The sequence below is a fragment of the Pteropus medius genome, unplaced genomic scaffold, assembly GCF_902729225.1.
Source record: "Pteropus medius unplaced genomic scaffold, Ma_sr-lr_union100, whole genome shotgun sequence".
Taxonomy (NCBI): domain Eukaryota; kingdom Metazoa; phylum Chordata; class Mammalia; order Chiroptera; family Pteropodidae; genus Pteropus; species Pteropus medius.
Window position 1 is genome coordinate 1420941 of NW_024342473.1, and position 20026 is coordinate 1440966.

A 20026-nucleotide genomic window follows, 5' to 3' on the forward strand; every position below is an offset into this window, starting at 1 on the left:
TGTTGAGTATTTTATTCAGGTCAGTATTTATAGTACTGGAAAAACTATTCAAGATTACCGAAGTCAGTGAACTTCCTCCTTTCTTCTCTTCTTTAAGTTTATCAATCACCTTCTAATAATAATTTATACAAAGATGGGTTTAAAATTTTAAGTTATAACATACATATTTTCATTATAAGCACCTTTCCAGGGATAGTAGTTCAAGAAGCATGAATGGAAGCCATGCAAAAAAGCTCATTACCTCAACAAGTTGATTAAAAGAAAGTGGAAGTAAAATGTGTTTAGAAATGCCCTAACTTAGGAGTTAGGACACCTGAGTGGTGGTCCTGGTTCTGGGATGACTAATTGTATGTCCCTTTCTCTGAAATGGACATTAAACCTCTCTGGGTTTTAAAAGCACCTGTAAGAAGAAAATATGAGAATGGCTTTCTCTAAGATTCCTTCACACCTTTAAAAGGCAATGGTTCTCCAGTACCTGCCAGAATATAAAGGGTGTTTTGTACCAACCCAAGGAATCTAAAATAGCTATTTCAAAACAATGAATCCATTACAATAGAGCTACCCTGTCAACTGATATTTTAACCTGTTTTCTAAGCACAATTAAATAAAAACATACAGTGCTTAAAAAAAAAAAGGCAATGGTTCTAAATAAAATTGGAATTTGGTCTTAGTAAGGTCTTAAAATCTCATTTTCTAATCAAAAATATTCTATCTCCTGCAAATGTCACTACCGATCTGATATCCTGCCATGACATTCCAGACATGAGACAGGAGAAAATGTGACAGGCTTATGTAGATGCTATTCCCATCCTCTCACTACCCCAACTTTGCCAGGAGCCAGCTCAATCTTGGAACACTTAGAAAAACATGTCCTTACCACTGAAGTTCTAGAATAAAGATTCAAATTTAAAGTGCAAGAAAAGGACTCAGTTTAGATGTGAGCCTAGACATATGACCTAACTCATAGCTCTTACACTACCATTAATTTTGGTCTCAATTTATTCCTCTGTATAGTCAAAAATAACAAATCATGTTGGCAAATGTCATGAGATTTAAGTAGGTTAATATTTTTAGGATAGAAGTAGAGGAGTATGGGAAAAAGAGCTTCTAGCACCTCGTGCTCTTAGAAAGACATGAACCACCCCAACTATCACCACTGGATCATATATCTCATCACAGCTTGTTATTTTCAAGTATTCAAAAATATCTATGGATAAAGATAATGATAAAAGCTGATGTCAACATTCAAATTTGATAAACTTCAAACAGGAAGAAATGTAATGTGTGGGAAGGGGTTCGAAGACCATTATTACCTACACGACCTAAGACAAATTACTTGACTCCTTACGCCACTTTCCCCATCTGTAAAATAGGATATTATCATTTTTCTCATTGGCATTATTTTGAGTATTAAATGATATATAACGTGCAAAGGATCCCATATAGTGCCTGCCACATAATAGGTATGTGATAAATGGCAGTGATTATTAGGTGGCAAAAAATTAATTTTGTTAAGAAAACTTAAATATTCTGGACCTCAGATTCCATTTACTCACTGCTACTAATATTATAAGCTACCTTTGCTCCTCCTGCAGTAATCTTTTGACCTGTAATTTGCCAGCACCTTATCTCTAAGAAAAGACAAACTGTATTCCACAGAAGATACGTGATAAACATTTTCCTTCATCTGCAACTTCCTAATCTTCATTTCCTTTATTGTTGAAGGATCAACACTTATGAGCCTGAAGCTCACACACTGATTGGGAATGGAGAAACACTGAGACAAAGTACAGTGGACGCCATGAGAAGAGTTAATTCAGTGAAAACATCCAGAGAAGTAGAAAGGAAAGAATGATAAATTAAATATGATGAATTCCATGATAAGTCCAAAGAACCAAAAAAGATCTGTTCTCTATATTAGTCTACCATACCACAAACACCTCAATTACTTTTTAGAATTCCATTGTCATTTATCTATTGGCTTTTTTAGCTATGCTTCTTTACACAATTTTTTTCAGTGTTGCTCTAGAGAATATAATCCTTGACCTTTCACAGTCTACTTAGAGTTTACACTGTGCCACTTCACGGAAAATGTAGAAACCTTGCAGCCATATATTCTATTCAACAATCCCCCCCGCCCCACCACCACATTGTACTTTATGCCATGGTTGTCATATGTATTAGTACATACATTATAAACCCCACAAGATAATGACAAAATTTTTGCTACAGTCATGTCCAAATTAAGAGGAAACAGTCTTTTTTATTTACATAGATATCTACCATTTCTGATGTTTTATATTTCTTCCTGAAAAATTCAACTTTCCCTCTCATATTATTTCCCTACAGGTTAAGGAACTTTCTTCAGCATTTCTTATAGTACAGATCCGCTAGAGACGAAGTCTCTTATGCTTCTTTAAAAATCTTTGCCTCTATTCTTAAAGAATATTTTCACAAAGGATATAGATTTTAAGTTTAACGGGGTTTTATTTCCCCCTCTAGAACTTTAAAGGTATTGTTCTACTCTCTTCTTGCCTTCATAGTGTCAAACGGTAAGTCCACAATCATTTGAATCAGTTTTTCTATACGCAGTGTGCCATTTTCCTCCCGACTGCTTTCAAGATTTCCTCTTTATCATTAGTTTTAAAAAACTTGACTATAATGTGTTTTGGTGGTCTTTCTCTGTATTAACTTTGTCTGGGTTACACTGAGCTTTATGAATCTGTAAATTTATGTTTTCCATGAAATTTGAAAAAAATTTGCCCATTATCTCTTCAGTATTTTTTGGCTTCATTCTCTCTCTCTTTTCCTTCTGGGACATTAAATATATGTTAGATTTTAATCTGTCTCACTAGACTTAAGGTTCTGTTCACTTCTTTCATGCTTCTTTCTTTCTTTTTTTTTTTTCATCAGGGATAGTTTCTCTTGATTTATCTTTAGGTTTAATTCCTAGATTTAGGAATTAATTCCTTGATTTATCTTTACGTTTAATTCCAGAATTACTTCCATTCTGCTATTTATTTAGTCCATATGGAGATATTTTTGGGGGGTATACTGTATATTTTATCTAAAATTTCCTTTTTGCTCTTTTTTTATATTTTCTATTTTCTTACTGAAATTCCCTATACTTTCATTCATTTGTTACAAGAATATTTTCCTTTATCTCAATTACAGTAGTTGCTTTATAATCATTATCTAATAATTCTAACATCTGGGTCATCTCAGGTAATTTTCTCTTGAGAATGGGTCATATTTTCCTGGTTCTTGTTAGGTCAAGTAATTTTGGATTGTATACTGAACATAGTGAGTGTTATGTTGTGAAGACTCTAGATTCTGCTATATTCTTTCGAACAGTGTTGATGTCTATTTAAACAGGCAATTAACTTGGTAAATTATAAACTTTGTCTTCCCTGCAGTTGCTAACTAATCGAATCTCAGTTAAGTTATTTTATCTTAAACTGTGCTGCTCTGAGTATGTCCCATGCATGCACGGTCCAGGAGTCAGCAAGAAACCTGGGCAGAGTTTACACATACAACCTGGGGTTCTCCTTGTCTGACTCTTCTCACTTTCAGGTAGCTATGGTCACTCCAGCCTCTGTCTTCCTGTAACTCAGGCAAGAAAGATAGCAGTTTTTATCAGAGCCTCAGCTATCCTACGCCACAACTACAGCCTGTTCCCAGGTCAAAGCTGCAAAAATAGACAACTCATCCCCATTAGAATCCCTTCTTCAAAACCTTTTTTGCCTTTTTCACTCTCCAAAACCTTCAGGTAGCTACTTTTTTATATTTTGTCCTGAGTTTTTAGTTGTTATCTGCGGAAGGTTAGTGTGCTCAAAGCTTGTTCCATCAAACAAGTAGAAACCACAAATATCTCAATTGAATATATAAAATCTAACTTTAAATGATGAACTACAGACCACTTCAATCTCGTTTTAGCCCATCCCTGCAAGAGTCATATTGGGTCTACCTACCATGGTCAATAAGCATCCTCTATTGTGCATTTCGACTCATTCTCCAGCTTTCATTCACATTTGGTCTCTACTTAGTAAGTCTTTGTTTCCCAAATGCAGGATGTGCACCACTGGTAAACCAGATGACTTCAGGTGGCTAAGACACAAGATTAAATAGCACTGAATCACATTAAGGGAAAATTATTTTCAATTCTTTCAGCTCTTCTGATTCTGTTAAGGCATAAATCTCAGTTTGGTGCTAATATACCTTTAACACCTTCCTAATAGTGGCTAATTTCCTCCTTTTAAACATAAAGACAGCAGGTCTCATGTGAAGAACTTTCTCCAGGCAATAGCATCTAGCTAGAAATAAATAACATTATTTTGTTTTCACTCAATGTATTTTAACAGTTACCTTCTATTTGTAGTGATCCTGTTTTCCATTTGGGATAATGATATAAAGTTTAATTTTAAAATAAAATATCACAAAAAGTAAATTAATTTAAAAATAATAAATGACAGTATAGATGATATACAGATAAGAATAGGAAAAAAAGATCTGTAGTAAAGTAGATAATTCTAGTTAATATATCAGATACCCACCCCCTTCCCAAATCTTAGTAACTTACCATAACAGAACTTATTTCTTTCTCATGAAAATTCCAATAGGATGTTTCTGACCTGTGGTTGTTTTCCACATGTTCATTTAGGGACTAAAAATGTCAAAGTTCTACCTTCTTTAACACATGGATTCTAAAATCACTTTGAGCACATCTGGCCAGCAGACAGGAGAGAGAGAGAAAAGGCATAGCATACAGTATGGTTATTAGCCAGGTTTAGAAAAGGTGTACATCCTTCCACCCACATTCCACTAGCTGGAACTCAGTCTCTGACCACACTTAACTATGAGAAGCCAAGAAAGGGGTCTAATTCTGTGCCCAGCAGAAAGAGAGTTTGGGGTTGGGTGAGTATAAAGTTCGGGACATTTCACTAAAGTTTGGGATGCTCTGCACTAGGTTATGTTCCTTTAAAGCAGAGGGGTGGGGGATGCCGTCATGTCTCAGAAACCTCCCTTCATTGTGGAAGAATGACTGTGAATATCAATGTCTCTCTTTCTTGCTCACCTTCCAACCTCCAGTGTTAGGTCTCTGCCCAAGAAATGCAGAGCTAGACAGGTGGTCCTCAGAAACACTATCCATTTTAGTAGCCCTCTCCCCACACAGGAATCTGGGGTGCTCACTGCAGCTCCACACTGCTCAAGTTTCCTGTCTCCTGCCTGTCCTTTACTTCCTCGCAGTTTTGTAATCACAATTTATTAATCCTGCCTCTCGTGCTTTCTGAGAATCTAATTAGCTAACCTGAAAAACTAACCGGTGTGCATGTTAATTGAAAGCTTCTTCCTTCCTTCCCTCCAGGGAAATTAAGAACATTTTACATTGTGTCTTCCTGGAGCCCATGATATAACTTCCACTGTGTCCTAGCAAGATGCTGTAACTGCAGCTCCTGCCTGGGCGACCACAGCCAGGGAGGGAGGCCTATCGGGGAGGGTGGGACCTTCCTTCTGGGATAACTTTATGCCACCAACCCCACTTCTAGGATATCTGACCTCTTCTTATTTGGTCATTCCCTAACGCAAGAAAGGGTGCCAGCTCCTTAAAATGCAGGAAATGCCCCACCCCAGGATTTTTTCTGACCTTCACAGATCACAGAGGACCTAATTAAGCATCTGAGTTCTCTGTTTGGGCTCAGTAAATGTAACTGAATTGAATTTAAATTACTGATTCGGCACCATTGAGGCATTAGAGTCATTTAAATGTGTCCTACTGTATTCCTTAAAAACAATATATTTTTAAACAATCAAGATAGAAAGTGTCAAATCCTTGCTCATTCCCAAAATGCTATAATTAAAGAGTCAACTTCTCACTTTGTCAGAACACAGTGGAAGGCACCCATGATGGACTCAGGCCTTCACTTCGATGTGACCTAAGCTTGACCCTCGCTATTTTAAATTCATGAACTGTTGGCAGAGCATGTCAGCAAATATTGATTTCTATAAACATGCTTCAGGAAAGAAGCAGCCCCTGTAATAAATTGGTGTTTCATGATATATCCATAAAATGCTACAGTACTGGAGAAGCCTTCTGATACTGAATTTTAAACCCATCCTGGAAGGTTTTGTGTTTTTCTTAGTTACACTGATTTTATAAACTTCATCTAAGTGGTTGTCTCAGCTGCTTTGTCTATTCCTACTGATCACAGGTTCTGAAGCCAGACTGCAGAGGTTCAAATCCTGTATTCACCACTTTCTAGTCATGAGATTTAGGGTAAATTACTTTACATGATGTTTAGAATTTGCTTTAAAATTCTCCAATCAGAAAGTAAAAGGGGTTTGGCAACAGAGTAAATAAAACAGGATGGGCAAGGTATAAGTTAATTCATTCTATCTACTTTCATCTTTGTTTGAAATTTTTATAATTAATTCTTAAAGGACACTTTATAATTATCTAGAGCATAAGTAATTTTCCAAGTCTTTTCACAAAACAACTTTCTCCTGTATTCCAAAGATAAATTGTAAAGAATACACCAGGAATTCTATCATTATTTTGCAGAACAATTTCTTTAGGCTTCCCTGTTGTCATATGTTAATGGTATATTATAAAAATGTACTATATAATAGTTTAATAATAATAATACAGGAAGAACTTTACTTTTTTCCCCTTCTACCACTTCAGCTGTTTGGACAAATTCCCTGATGTGTATTTCACTGCAGTACTTGCCTCATATAGTCCAGTCAAGGCCCTAGGTATCTAAACACAACTATCATTTAATGTCAGTCTCCGTATTTGCTCTGCAATTCCAGCCCCTCAATACCTTCTCTTTCCAAAAGGAGAGAGATTGGAGGCAGGAGGAGAAGACAAGAAGAGAAGGAATATACTGCATTCCATTTCAAGCACTAACACAACTCCGTTTTTCCTCCCGTTGACTCTTCAACATCTGGAGAGATCAAAACACAGATGGCACACCCATCGGGGGGGAGACGAATAAGGCAATACGTTGGATATACTTTTCTTTTTCACCCTCACCACATCTTTCACATGTAAGCAATGCACTGAGGGAAAAGACGGCTTCCTGCTGAAGCTCCAACAGCGCCCACATGAACTGCTGGTTTCTCCAGAGTTACATTAATATAACTGACTCACTGGTGATCTCCATCAGGGCTGCATATGATAATGTCAAAATTGTATAGATTGGGGAAAGGTTGTTTAAAATGATTTTCCCCAAATTATCAATTTTTAATTATCCCAATAAAATATTGATGTCTCTTTTATTCGTGACAAATCATATAAAATTCAGAGACCATTTTCCTTTACCTCTTTGAGAAAAATTGAACTCTGAATATAATTTTGTTGCTTCTTCTATATATCTTTATCAGTTAACCTGAATATATTCTTTTAAGTTATTTTAAGTGTAAAAAATGAAATCATTTTGAATTTTTATATTAAAATTTAATAATTATCACTGAAGTAAAGGTTAAAATATATTTAAAACCAGTTAATATCAGCATCAGGTAAGAGAAAGTATATAATGACAGTTCTAATTATTACATTCTCTTGTTTTGCACTTCTGAAGAGCGCAATTAAATCTCTACTTATGTGAAGAATAAAATGTTCTGCACCTGCAATACTAATACCATTTCATTTCCTCAAATGTAGAGGGGTTTAGCTCCTTAAACTATAGACCTTGGGTCAGAATGGTGGGTGCTAACTGTTTCAAGAACAGCAGTGTGTCTGATGATTTAAGATGGTGTTCATCTACCACTTGATTTTGAAACTGTGCAAAATGATCTTCCTAACCTCTACCAAAATCAATACAGATTAAAGTGTATGTTGGTTTTCATCCAAGTAGTGTACATGGACCAAGTGTAGTATCTGAGGTCTGGAACACTGACATCACTGGCTTGGGACTTGGGCAATCCTTCTTCTGAACCCCTGATTCTTTGCCTCTTTCTAAGAGTAACTGCCTTTGACCCCCAAACAATGCAAGGGGTCCAGGGCACTGACCCTTGTGCAGTTGAAAAGACGCGTATAACTTGTGACCCTACGGTCAGCCCTTTGCATCCAGATTCAACTAACCTCAAATCTAAAACAGTATTTTTGGTTTCCAGTTGGAAATCCACAGTGAGGAAAACTAGGTTGGAAATGCAAAAATAGTTTTCAATCAGTGAATGCCAGATCCACAGATGCAATGTGCCAATGGTATTTATTGAAAAGAATCCACATATAAGTGGACTCACGCAGTTCAAAACTGTGTTGTTCAAGTGTAAACTCTATTGTGAAAGCACTTTGTAAAATGCAAATAATTCACACGTGGAACTTTTTGGTCAACATCCACTTGTAAAAGTGCAAAGTCAGACTGGTAGGTTGCCTCTGGGGAAATGCATGCCTGTGGTGAAGACAATGTGCTCATTAAATATTCCATCTGTTCCTCTACTATTTCAGTTAGGTTGGGCCATGTGATAGTTCTGACCAATAAACTGTGGGCAGAAGTGACTTGTGTCAACTTTTAGGCCAAAGTGTAGACAAGCAGGCACGATGTAATCTTCTGGCCGTGTCTTTTCTTGTCATAGTGACTGAGAGGGCCTTGAATTGCAGATGGTACAGCTACAAGATAGTAAAACTGCATCAGCCTGAGTCCCTGAATGACTGGGTGGGGTACAACACCACCAACAACTCTTGATGGATAATGTACAGTGACCAAGAAACAAATCTGTATGTTAAGCCACTGGGATTATATAACACGTCTATCCTATCCTGAATAAAATAATATGTAAAGTCCAAAAACCTTAAAATTTTCAGCTAACTAGTTTCACAAAACCCAAAATGCCTTATTTCTGTAACTTCTTCCCACACTGATAAATGAGAAGAAGGGTGATATGTAGGAAAAGTTTCCACCATGGCCCCTTAGCAACCTTGCATGGGTCCACAAAGGCCACATATGCGAAGTTTATTCATAGTCTGACCTGAGGGTTGGTGGGATGCCTTGTAATCCTCCTGAAATGAGGGGAGACAAGCAGCCTTGTGGGGAAGTGCCAGGCAGCAGTTTCTCACCTAACCCCCAATCTGGTGGGACAGTGCCACAAGACCACTTCCCACCCATCTCTCTCATTTCAGTTGATCACAGGACTTTCTACCTCATGCCTTCCACCCTGCAGGGCACAGCTGCTGGCTTCTGTGTATACAAAATTATTTGGCTGGAAATTAGAGATAGCTCCTCTAGGGCAGAGTGACCCATTGCCGGTGCCACCTGTCTTCTGGCCCGTCCAGTTCAGTGTCATTGTGTATGGGGAGCTGGGGAGGCAGGGAGCTGAGGTCATGTGGATCTTCCTTTCACTGTCTAAGTAATAAATGTCTGAATCCATTATGCTCCTTAGTGGCCAAATCTATGGCAGTGTGGCAATCCAAAGTAGTAGCCACTCTATTAGCCATGTCATTGTTGCTTGGACACCACTTGACCACTCGACACAATAAAGGTCAATTTCACACAGTTTTGTGCTGGGACATCTCTCTCCTGCTTGAAGGAACAAAATGGAGCTTCAAGCAGAACTATAAAACAGCTTTCTGATTTGATGTTGCTGAACAAATGAGCTGGGTTGATTTCCTATCACTTTATCTTCTTCAATACTTGAATAAAGTTAGCATTAGGTTTATCAAACTTAGAAGTCTCCAACATCCCAGGCTCAGCTTGAATATTTGGTGGCAACACAGGTGACAGAGTCTGAAGTGTGCTGAGCAGTGGCTTTGATGAAATCCATAAGAGAAGATCAATACACTACTTAACATAAAGGGGAAAATTTGTGGCATTTCATATTTTTGCCATTCTGATGAACCAGAAACATATCACAAGGATGAATAACTTTTTTCAAATTAAATAACCGATAGTGATGCTAACACTGAGTTTGCCGAATATTAATAAACATGAACGGTACATAAATTCACTTACTAACTAACTACTAAGCATCAGGAATTGTGTGAGAAAGAGGGTTTACAAAGATATATATATATATATGATACACACACACACACACACACACACACACACACACACATATCTTTGGCCCATATATATCTATATCTATCTATCTATCTATCTATCTATCTATCTATCTATCTATACACACGCACACACACACACATGTATCTTTGGCCCTAATATCATGGCTCTACTGTGTTCCTTCCAGTGAAATTAAGTATCGTTGTAGTCTTCTATTCTCTAGGCCAGTGGTTCCCAATCTTTTTGGCACCAGGGACTGGTGCTCCTGTGAATCTAATGCCTGAGGATCTGAGGTGATGCCTCAGCTCCACCTCTGGCTTATGAGTCTTTGGACGTGAGGAGATTTATCAGTAACTTTGTGACTGGTAAACCTATTGTACTAATGAAAGTGATGCAACCACACACAGCATTCTTTGTTGGCAATTACATAACACAGCCATGCCCTATGGTACTACACAGAAAGGCAGTATAGTTTTGCTTCTCTCAAGTCTATGAATATCCTATCAGGAGTAAAAATCAACATGATATATTTTGATGGTTGTAAGGAAGAGATTTTTCTAAGAAAGAGAAAGAGAGAAAAAAATACCACACTTTATTTCTGGAAGGGAGACATCATTTCCCTATAGAACTTGGAAATATGTTGCTTTAAAGATGATTCTGGGCAAAGAATGGTGAGTAGCAATCTGTGCTTTCAATCAAAATGATAGCAGGGGAAGAAATGTTGCAGGCTGCTAAAAACCACAGTGCTCATTGATAAAGCCCTCAAATATTCATGCTTGTTCTGAGGGAAATAACCTAGTGTTCTAAGCAGAAATTGTTCAAACGAATTAAAAAGAAACAGTAGAGTGCCAACCTTCTTATTATTTTCCCAAGAACAAATGTTTATCTAGGCCTTTCTCCATGCCAGGCATGATGCAGGCATAAAGCCTACAAAGATGAATAGGATACATGTTTAGTCAGCCAGTGCCTTGAAGCTCCATTTCCTTGGAGCTTCCGTGGTTCCTACAGTAACCAGAAGTGCTCAGTATAAAGGTTCTAGGCTTTGGCAACCATTGAAATGATAACTGATTCAGACAACAATTCTCAATGGATGTCAAAATTGTTGGGTCAAGGTTTGGTAAGGAACAAGAGAGTCACACAGTTCTCAAGGAACTACCCAAGGGTTACTCATCATTTACAAAAAGGAAAAGCAGAAACCTCTCCAATGGAGAAATCTAGTGGGTACCACCATTTGACCAAGGGTATAAACTCAGCACCACCAATAATGGGTCATAGATTATATGGCTTCTCATAGATGCAACAGGAAGGACAAAATATTGCCTACAAGATACTCTTGGCGAAATTATTAAACTTTAATCATAAGGAAGCAAGCAGACAAATCCAGACTGTGGAATATTGTACCAAACAACTAGCATGAATGTTTCAACAATGCACAGAAGACATAAAAGTGGGGAACTACTCTAGGTTAAAGAAGACTAAAGCAACAGAATGACTAAAGACAATGAATGATCCTTGATCAAACAAAACCACTGTACAGATAATTATTTGAACTATGGGGGAAATCTAAATAGGACTGTGTATTAACTGGCATTATTGTGTTAATGTCAAATTCCTCAGTACTTGATGGCTTTGTGATTACGTAGAGACAAGTCCTTGTTCTTAGATGATAATGCTGAAGTACTTAGGGGTGAAATAGCATGATGTCAGCAATTTACTTTCAAATGGTTATGGGAAAAAAGTGTGCATGTACGTACATATATATGAGAGGAGACACAAAACAAAAATGGTGAAATGTTCATAATTGGTAAATTTAGATGAAAAGTATATGGATATGCATTGTACTGGTTTCACCACTCTTCTGCTTAATTTGAAAATTTTCAACAAAGAAAAGGGTTGGGGAAACATTAGCTGGCTGAGCTCAAGTTATAGTTGTGGGTCACAGAAAATAGAAATGCTAAAGGGCCACTTAGATAACGCCTGTGCTCTTGGCCTCACATGCCTCTACCTGACAGGACAGGCCTCCTCTAAATGATGGGACCATCCTGGAAGTGCATTCCTAATTTATAATGTTTCCAGGTACTTCAATTGCCACACCCAAAGAGCTTCATCTGTTTCACTATACCTCCTGACTTAATGCAAGTATGCTTCAGAAAAGGGCAACTTCTCACTTGTTATTTAGACCAATGAAAACCAGCACAAATCCCACAACTGAAGTAGTATGAAATGCCCAGTAACTGACTTCAAGGATAGTGTCAGTACAGTTTGAGGACAATGTAGGTGAGTGTGCCTACACCCTGGAACATGGCTGTGACCAAAGCCTGGCTCCAGTGGGCACCTAAACATTAGACTTTAAAATTTTCTTTTGAATTATGAATTCTCTGCTGAATACTCAATAGTATAAGTCTTAAAATTCTGGCAGACATCGACATATGAATGAATTCATTATATTTTTTAAAGGAAAGTCACGAATTCTTTATAAATATTTTTTTGTAGCTGAAGAGAATAATCAAAAGATGTTGAGTTGTACATAAAGGAATGACAACTCAAGGTTCAACCTTCCACGCCCTCTCACTGCCCTTTTATAAAGCCCTTTACATCTGCAGAAGATGCTGAGCTATTTCCATCCTAGAGTCCCTGCCTCCTCCATCATCTTCTCCACATTCAGCCCAAGTCTCTTGCTCAGGTCATCTGGTTTCCTTATCAGTACCAATCAGACTTTCCAGTTGCATCTACAAAATCAGATTACTATTGCAAAGTGGTTATTTTTCTTTATAGATTGTCTAGTACTTACATTAAAACAAAATCCCTTTATAACAAAGATGGTGGGGCTAACACCAATATAAAATTCATAAAGTCAAACAAAATTAAGTTTCTGTTTATTACACAGCTCAAAAGTACTATTCTTACTAAAATTGAACAAGATCAGAATGACTATTCCCTCATCTTTCATTGTTCAATAATGATGTAAAGTAAATAGGCAGTTACTACTGGGAAAAATTTTGAAATTGGAGAGTCAGACACCACCTTCTCCAAAATCCAGAGGAACTGAGTATTGTTTTCATTCCTCCACACTCAAATTCCAGACTTATATGGCCTAATGTATGGTTTTAGCATTATTTAAATTAATAGTCTGTGAAATTTTCATGTCATAACTTTTATTTAACATTATGAAAGACATATTTCAGATACCAAAATACCTGGTATCAGTGTAGTACTGGAACATATCCTTTTAATCAATATAAGTAAAAATATATTTGACAGCCCAATATGCATCCTTATTTTTCTAAATATAAAATAACATTTCAAAACATTCAGATTATATGACTAAAGGCTTGTCTTTCCATCAAGAATTTGGGGCATTATATAGCATAACCCTCACATAAAAATCTTAGAAGTAGGCACCCCAAGGTTGAACTCACACTTTTTTCCTTCGCTGTCTCCAGTCTGTCAAACATGTGTACTTAACTACTCTTCTAAGACCAACTCTTCAAAAGCTAGCATGTGTGAGTAAACACTCAATACATGGTCCCCTGGCTCCACCTAAGTCCTCACGTAGTTGAGGAGACTGTCATTGCTGGCCTGTGGTTCTGTCCCCAAAGGGGAGGCAACACTCAGACGTGTATGATGATGCAGAGTCTAGACTGAATTTGTGCGGAGAAGCTGGAGGAGTCAATCGATACAGACTCCCATCTTAGCCGAGGAAGGAAGTGTAACCTAATTTGGACCTTGTGGGAGGGGAATCCACAGAGAATCCAGGTGAGAGAAATCATGTATAAGGAGGCATAGAAGAATATAGTATGGGATGTCTGCACAGAACTGAGGCAACCCCAGTTTGATGAAAGTTAGTAAGTGGTAGAAAAATACCTGCTGCAGGTGCCAATAATATGAAAGCCATAGGGAAACGGAGGAGTAGCCATGATGGGCTAAGAAAGATGGAACCAGGGGTATGCTTTAAGTAAGAAAGGAACTTGAGAAGTATGTTAACAAATACTACATTAATAGCAGTAGTAACTTAGAAAACCAAATATGACCTTGCTTTAATATGCAATACACAGCACGTGTTATTTGTTTTCATTCTTTCTCTTCAACCAGACCACTAAGAAAAAGGCCACACTGTGTGCAAGAACAGTCAAAGATCTGAAGCATTCTTTACCCATTAAAGAAAATATGTCATTTGCAAATTCATTTGGAACTCTTTTGATAGCTTTGCAGCACAGATCTGATAGTGTGTGGGGTAGAAAGCAATATTATATAAAAATCAGAAGACAGGATATTGACACCAACTGTGCTCTTCGGGGCATGCAAGATGACTTGTTACTGGCTTTAAAGCAGAAAAAATAAGCGAACGAAATTTTTAATCTTTCCATTTCAAAGATCAATGGTGAGACTGTTAGATATTTGGACTCAATTTGAACAAGAAAAATGACATTTGGATGCCAAATGTCTCACTCAAATGAATTTTCACAAAACAGTAAAATGACAGGGCCTAAATGTCAATACCACCAAAGCCCCAGAAAGCTGGAAAGAAAAACAACCAGAAGGGAAAATTTGCTCTCTGTGGTCAGACACAGCAGCAGTGATTTCCAGCAATTCTATGCTCAGCTTTTCTTGAAATAACAAACTCCCCAAAGAGAGAAGGCATGTGTGCTCTGCCATCGTGGTGATGGGAAAAATCTCGGCCAGCAGCAATGGGAACTGACTGGGCAGATTGGCAGACACCGGCCTTGGGAACAAAGTCAACAGTGGGCTTCATGTTTTAGGGAGGCTCATCCATGCATCTTCATAAGAAAGACTGGCCGCAGTCAGAGGTCCACTAGCAAAACAGTAGGTAGTGTAAAAAACATATGTCCCGATGCCAAAGCTTCCTTAACATAAGCTTCCAAAATCTCTGTTTTCTATTTATTCTTTTGGCCTTTGGACTATTCAGACAAAATATTTTTTTGTGGTGGTGGGGAGAAGGGGCCGTGAGGACAGACTAGGTATGGCAGAGTTGTTATTCTATGCTATCACTCTGGGGAAAACCTAGAAAGCTCAAAGTGATGGTAGTCTCACAGTAATCAAATTCAAACCTTGCCTCTAGGCTCATCCCTGTAAACCAGGATTTCAAGGGAAGGCCTTTCTTAAATATTTCCAAGTTTGGAGACTACACACACATTCCATGTTCACTTACTCCAAGGGTCAAGAAATTCCTTATGATATATGATGAAAATACATTCTCTTCATTTGATTGACTCATAAATCTAATTTCACATATTTAAAAACAATTGAAAAGTCATACCATTGAATTTTTTTCTTCTGTTGTTGTTATTGCTTTTTTTTCTTTCTTTCTTTTTTTTACTGCCATTAATTCTAATTCTGGACCACAAAGCAATGTGTGTAATTCAACATTATTTATTTCTAACCCTTTATACAGTTACTCATCCTGAAAAAAGTGTAACAGTTTAATAAATGGAAGAATCAACACAGTCACCCCAAATCTTGAGTATAAATAACTACTGTGTAGATGGTTCTCAAAGTAATTTGGGGGCCTCTGAAGATCTCTGAGATCCTTTCAGGGGGTCATGAAATTAAACTACTTTTTTGTTAGTACTATGATGATATTAGTCTCTTTCATTCTCATCCTCCACAATTACACAATGGAGCTTCCCAGAGGCTACATGCCAGATGACATCATCACTCTGCAGCTAATGATGTTTTTGTACATTAAAAATTCCTCCTTGTATTTTACAAATTCCCAATGTTTAAAACTATAAACATTGATAGCTATAACCCACATTAACAAAAGCTTTTGGTAGTCTTCAACAACTTTCAAGAATACAAAGGGGTTCTGAAAACCAAATTTAAAAGGGGTAAGAGTCTTATCAAGACAACTCTTTCATTCAGAATCTTATTTAGTAATAACTTTGCAGCATGGTGTCACACTAGCAGCTGGGTGTTTAAAAAGTAAAAAGCATAAATATCTTTAAGTCTTTTCTTTAAGTAGTAGAATTGTGGTGATCTCTACCTCTTATCAATAGCCTGTTTCTTTCTTCCCCTGAAAATGTATTTGCTGATTCTCTTCTTGGGGAGAAGGCATTCATCATAATTCACCATCCACTATCCCTCCATTCTGTTTTTGCAAATAAATCTTTTTTTTTTCTGAAATCTCATCAACATGTCCACTCACTGAGGCTCTTAATCACATACCTCCTTGCTTATTACTTAACTTCTCCCCATTGTGGTGACCACCTTTACTTCTCATTTTTAATTATTATTTACAACTTATCTACTCTTTTTACAATTTGAAGTGATCTATCACAAAAGACACGTTACTGCCTCTCCCGTAACGTCTTTCCCATAGCTCTCTGCTTGGTAAACTAAAAGATTGCCATGTCCCCCTTGTGCTGTGTTTGGTCTGTATCTTTTCCCTCCATAGACGGTGGGTTTGGGCTCCAGGGAATACAGCCTCTGTTGATCTGCAATTTTTTGTTTGTGGAGTTTTGACTCACTGAGATTGTGAGATTTATCATTTATTTCTTTCCCTTATAACTCTCAGAAAAGATGTTTGATGACAGACTCAATTAATGAATGTAGTAAGGTTGCTAACTTAGAAATTAAAAACTTGAGAGAGAAAAATGGAAACAAATGAACACAATAACAAAGCTATGATATATTACTTATAGTATAATATCTGATTCTGACCTTCTTGAGGGCTAAGTGATAAAATAAGGAGTTGACTTTATTTATTCCCTTCCACCATCTAGTAGATAGACTGAGTGCTTATTAAATATGCCTTGTCAACTAATGCCTCTCCTCAAGGGGCAAAGTTTGAGTTTTCTGTTCAGTAACATATTGAATGCCACTCAAGATGCACCTCAAGGCAAACGAGACTTCTAAAGGAACCTTCATCACCTAGTCCTAAAGACAGAATTGAGCTGTGGACTTTCCATATTGCAACCTCTGTCTTTCCCTTCAGGATAAGTTCAATGACAAAAACAGAGTTACTTTACCAAGAAATGTAAAGGAACTCAGTTTGACGGGAAATGCATGAGCTTGGAAAAGTGGGGTACATAGTGAGGGGAATTAAAAACTGGATTAAAAAATAAAAAATTTTACTCAATTTCTTTTACTTTTTGTATAAAAATTTTCTCAATTTCTTTTCCTGTTCTATATTATTATTAAACAATCTTTTGTTATATGTTATTATTTAATATTTAAGTAAAGCTTGTCTTTTCAAGCATTACAATATAAAGTCCAATAATTCTTCACCTTCTATATTGATACACAGAATAAAAAGCTGATCCCACACTCTTTATAATGGCTGCCACAAGCAAAAAGCAAAACTATGTACTTTTTTACTTTCTTCCAGGAATATATCGAGCACTTATGAAAACATGTGTTCTACCCAGTTATTTCAAATCATAATCTGTTTCTCCAAATGTGTAAATCTTTTCAACTCAAATACAAGATGACCCCCAAAACCCAATTTATACTCACCACTCCCAGTCATTAAAATTCTTGGGGTTGATGAGGAAGTAATAAAAAGATACACTGCAAGCTTTAATTCACAAATATAAAAGCATGTTCCGACGGCAGAGCAGAGAACAATCTTTTTCAATTCAGTGACTCTCTCTCACCCAAATCTTTTTAATGTGAGAAAAGGAAAACTCAAATCATAATAAACGATGAGAACCTTTTCTGCTGATTAACATTACACAAATAGTTTTGTGCAAAGTGTCTATCTGGGTAAATATTAGCATACCATTATCATCATTCACTGCCTCGCTGATGACTTGTATTTTTTCTGCACACTTCCCAGAAACCACTGGGGAAAAAAGGAACAAGTTCACTAGCATGCACCTCCTGTATTCTAAAAACTCCACATATGTTTTCATTTAAGCTCCCTAAACATCTGGGAAGTATGCATCACCATCTGTGGTCCACGGATGAGGAAACTGATGTTCAGAAAAGTTCGATAACTTGCTCTAGATCATACATAGGAGTGATGGGAAACCAGCAGTCAATCCCAGGTCTGTTTGATTCCAAGATTCCAAGCTGGTTCCCCTGTACCAGACTCTCTTGTAAGTAATCTCTTAATATTGAAAATCTTCCTACAAACCAAACATGTGTCACCTGACCCAGTTGACCCAGAAGTATTAATTATAAAAATTTTCCAAGCAATTTCCCCCTGGCTTTCTCATGATTTTAACAAGTTCTGTTAAAATGATATAACAATGAATACTTTTTCTCTACAATAATTTAGAGAACAAAACCCACTGCTTACATTGTGTTCTTTCATTGTCAACTTTGTTGTAATTTAGATAAGCAAAAGCTTAGCTACCTAGATTTTTATAGCTGGGTTGGGAGAGATGGGAGGGGCTTCGGGAACTAACATACATGCAAGGCCAGGAAGTGCCAAAGTCCCCAAGAGTACACGTGACTTCCCACAGGGGATGGTGAGAGTAGGTGCCCACACACCAACAGCTGAGGGTCCAGCCCTTTTTTGGGAAGTTGCCCATCAGCCATCCACTGGGCTGCGGGGAAAGGAAGAGGGCAGGGAGACAGCTTGTGGCATTGATCTACATACTCTCAGCTGTCCCTAATGGCCTCTCCCGATCAAAAAATGGCCAGATAATGCTTAGTGTATCTGATTTTTATGATGTGTGCACAATAGTATATGTGTTATGTTTAAAGTATGGGTTAAAAAAAAAGAGTGGTAGGAAATAATCGAAAGGTTAATAAGACTGCGTGGTGAACACACAATGCAATATACAGATGATGTATTATTAAACTGTATACTTGAAACCTATATATATATATATATATATATATATATATATAGGTTTATATAATAATGAATATATATAATATATATGATGAATATATATATATATATTCATTAACCAAGGTCACCCCAATAAATTTAATTTTTTTAAAAAAGTTATACCTGGATAATGAGATTACCAATTGTGAGTTCTTTCTGTATTTTCTACTTCTTCCAAAATTATCAGAAAATGTTTTTTATAGTAAAAAAGAAATGTCTATCTAACTGTATATAGTTATCATTTTAAATATTTCCACTTGCAAATGTAAAAAAAAAAAGTTGTAACTAGAGGGGTTAGCTTGACTGTCCACAATGGTTGTTTACTGATGGGTCCCAGAAAACTGAAGTAATGCTGAGGTTTGTCTGCTACAGACACAAACCCTGGATGTGTTTGCCCAAATTGCCCTGTTCTTGGTGGGCCTCCAATGGGTCAGAATATCTATTTATTTCAACCTTTTATGCCAAGATTTGTCTCTTAACTAGAGTCTCTTTCTTATTTCATCATCAATTTTCAAATGTCTAAAACACATCCAGTCAGTTTATCAGTTTCCTTCGTCTATTACATTGAAGCTTAATAAACTGCCCCACTTTTTTCAGCAGGAATGGCACAATGCCCAGTTCATTAATTCAGTAGCATCAACCATGTGTCTCTGACAATACTAACTACCTTGGCTTCACAAGACCCATATTCCTGAATTCTGGTTTATGGCCGGAATCCAGCAGCTCCCGCGTGGGGCACTTCCCTGTGTATTCAAGGCAATTACTAATGCTTAAAAGATGAGACTATTGGACCACAGAGTGCCATTAAATGTACTTCTGACCTTCAAGATCTGTGCATGCTTAACTTCTCCGCGTGGATCCTGCATTTTCCCAGCATGCTACACTGAGTAAGAGATTACATTTCAGGGGAATCGCTTTGCAATCATGGAGACAGTGTTTTGAAAATGAAGGAAGTAAGAATACAAATATTTAGAAAATACTCATGAGATTTTTACCTGCTAGCAGGTAGTTTATAAATTCAAAGCCAGGGATATAGCCTCTAAGGATTCAGCTTGCTCGATTTTGAAAATTTTATCTTTGTCATTATTTGTGGTACTGTTTACCAACTTTTGGCTTACAAAAAAAGAAGTTAGAATTGCACATAGCTGAAATCACAGAACAATAGAGCTGGAAGGCAATTTAGATATCCTCAACTTCAATTTGCTCATTTTAAAAATTACAA

At 37.1% G+C, this 20026-nt stretch overlaps 1 protein-coding gene across 4 annotated transcripts in view; it reads right to left on the bottom strand.

Moving 5' to 3' along the window:
* The window catches only part of TNIK (TRAF2 and NCK interacting kinase), a 348429-nt gene that overhangs the window by 205378 nt on the left and 123025 nt on the right, over positions 1–20026 (bottom strand). The window contains exon 1 of one of the 4 annotated variants that reach the window (XM_039865030.1): positions 3972–4067. The exons of the other annotated variants lie outside the window; for them this stretch is intronic. Within the exon in view, the coding sequence (XP_039720964.1) occupies positions 3972–4001 (30 nt within the window). The 5' untranslated portion in view covers positions 4002–4067. Of the gene's footprint in view, positions 1–3971; positions 4068–20026 lie in introns of those variants that run through there. 4 annotated transcript variants of the gene reach the window in all.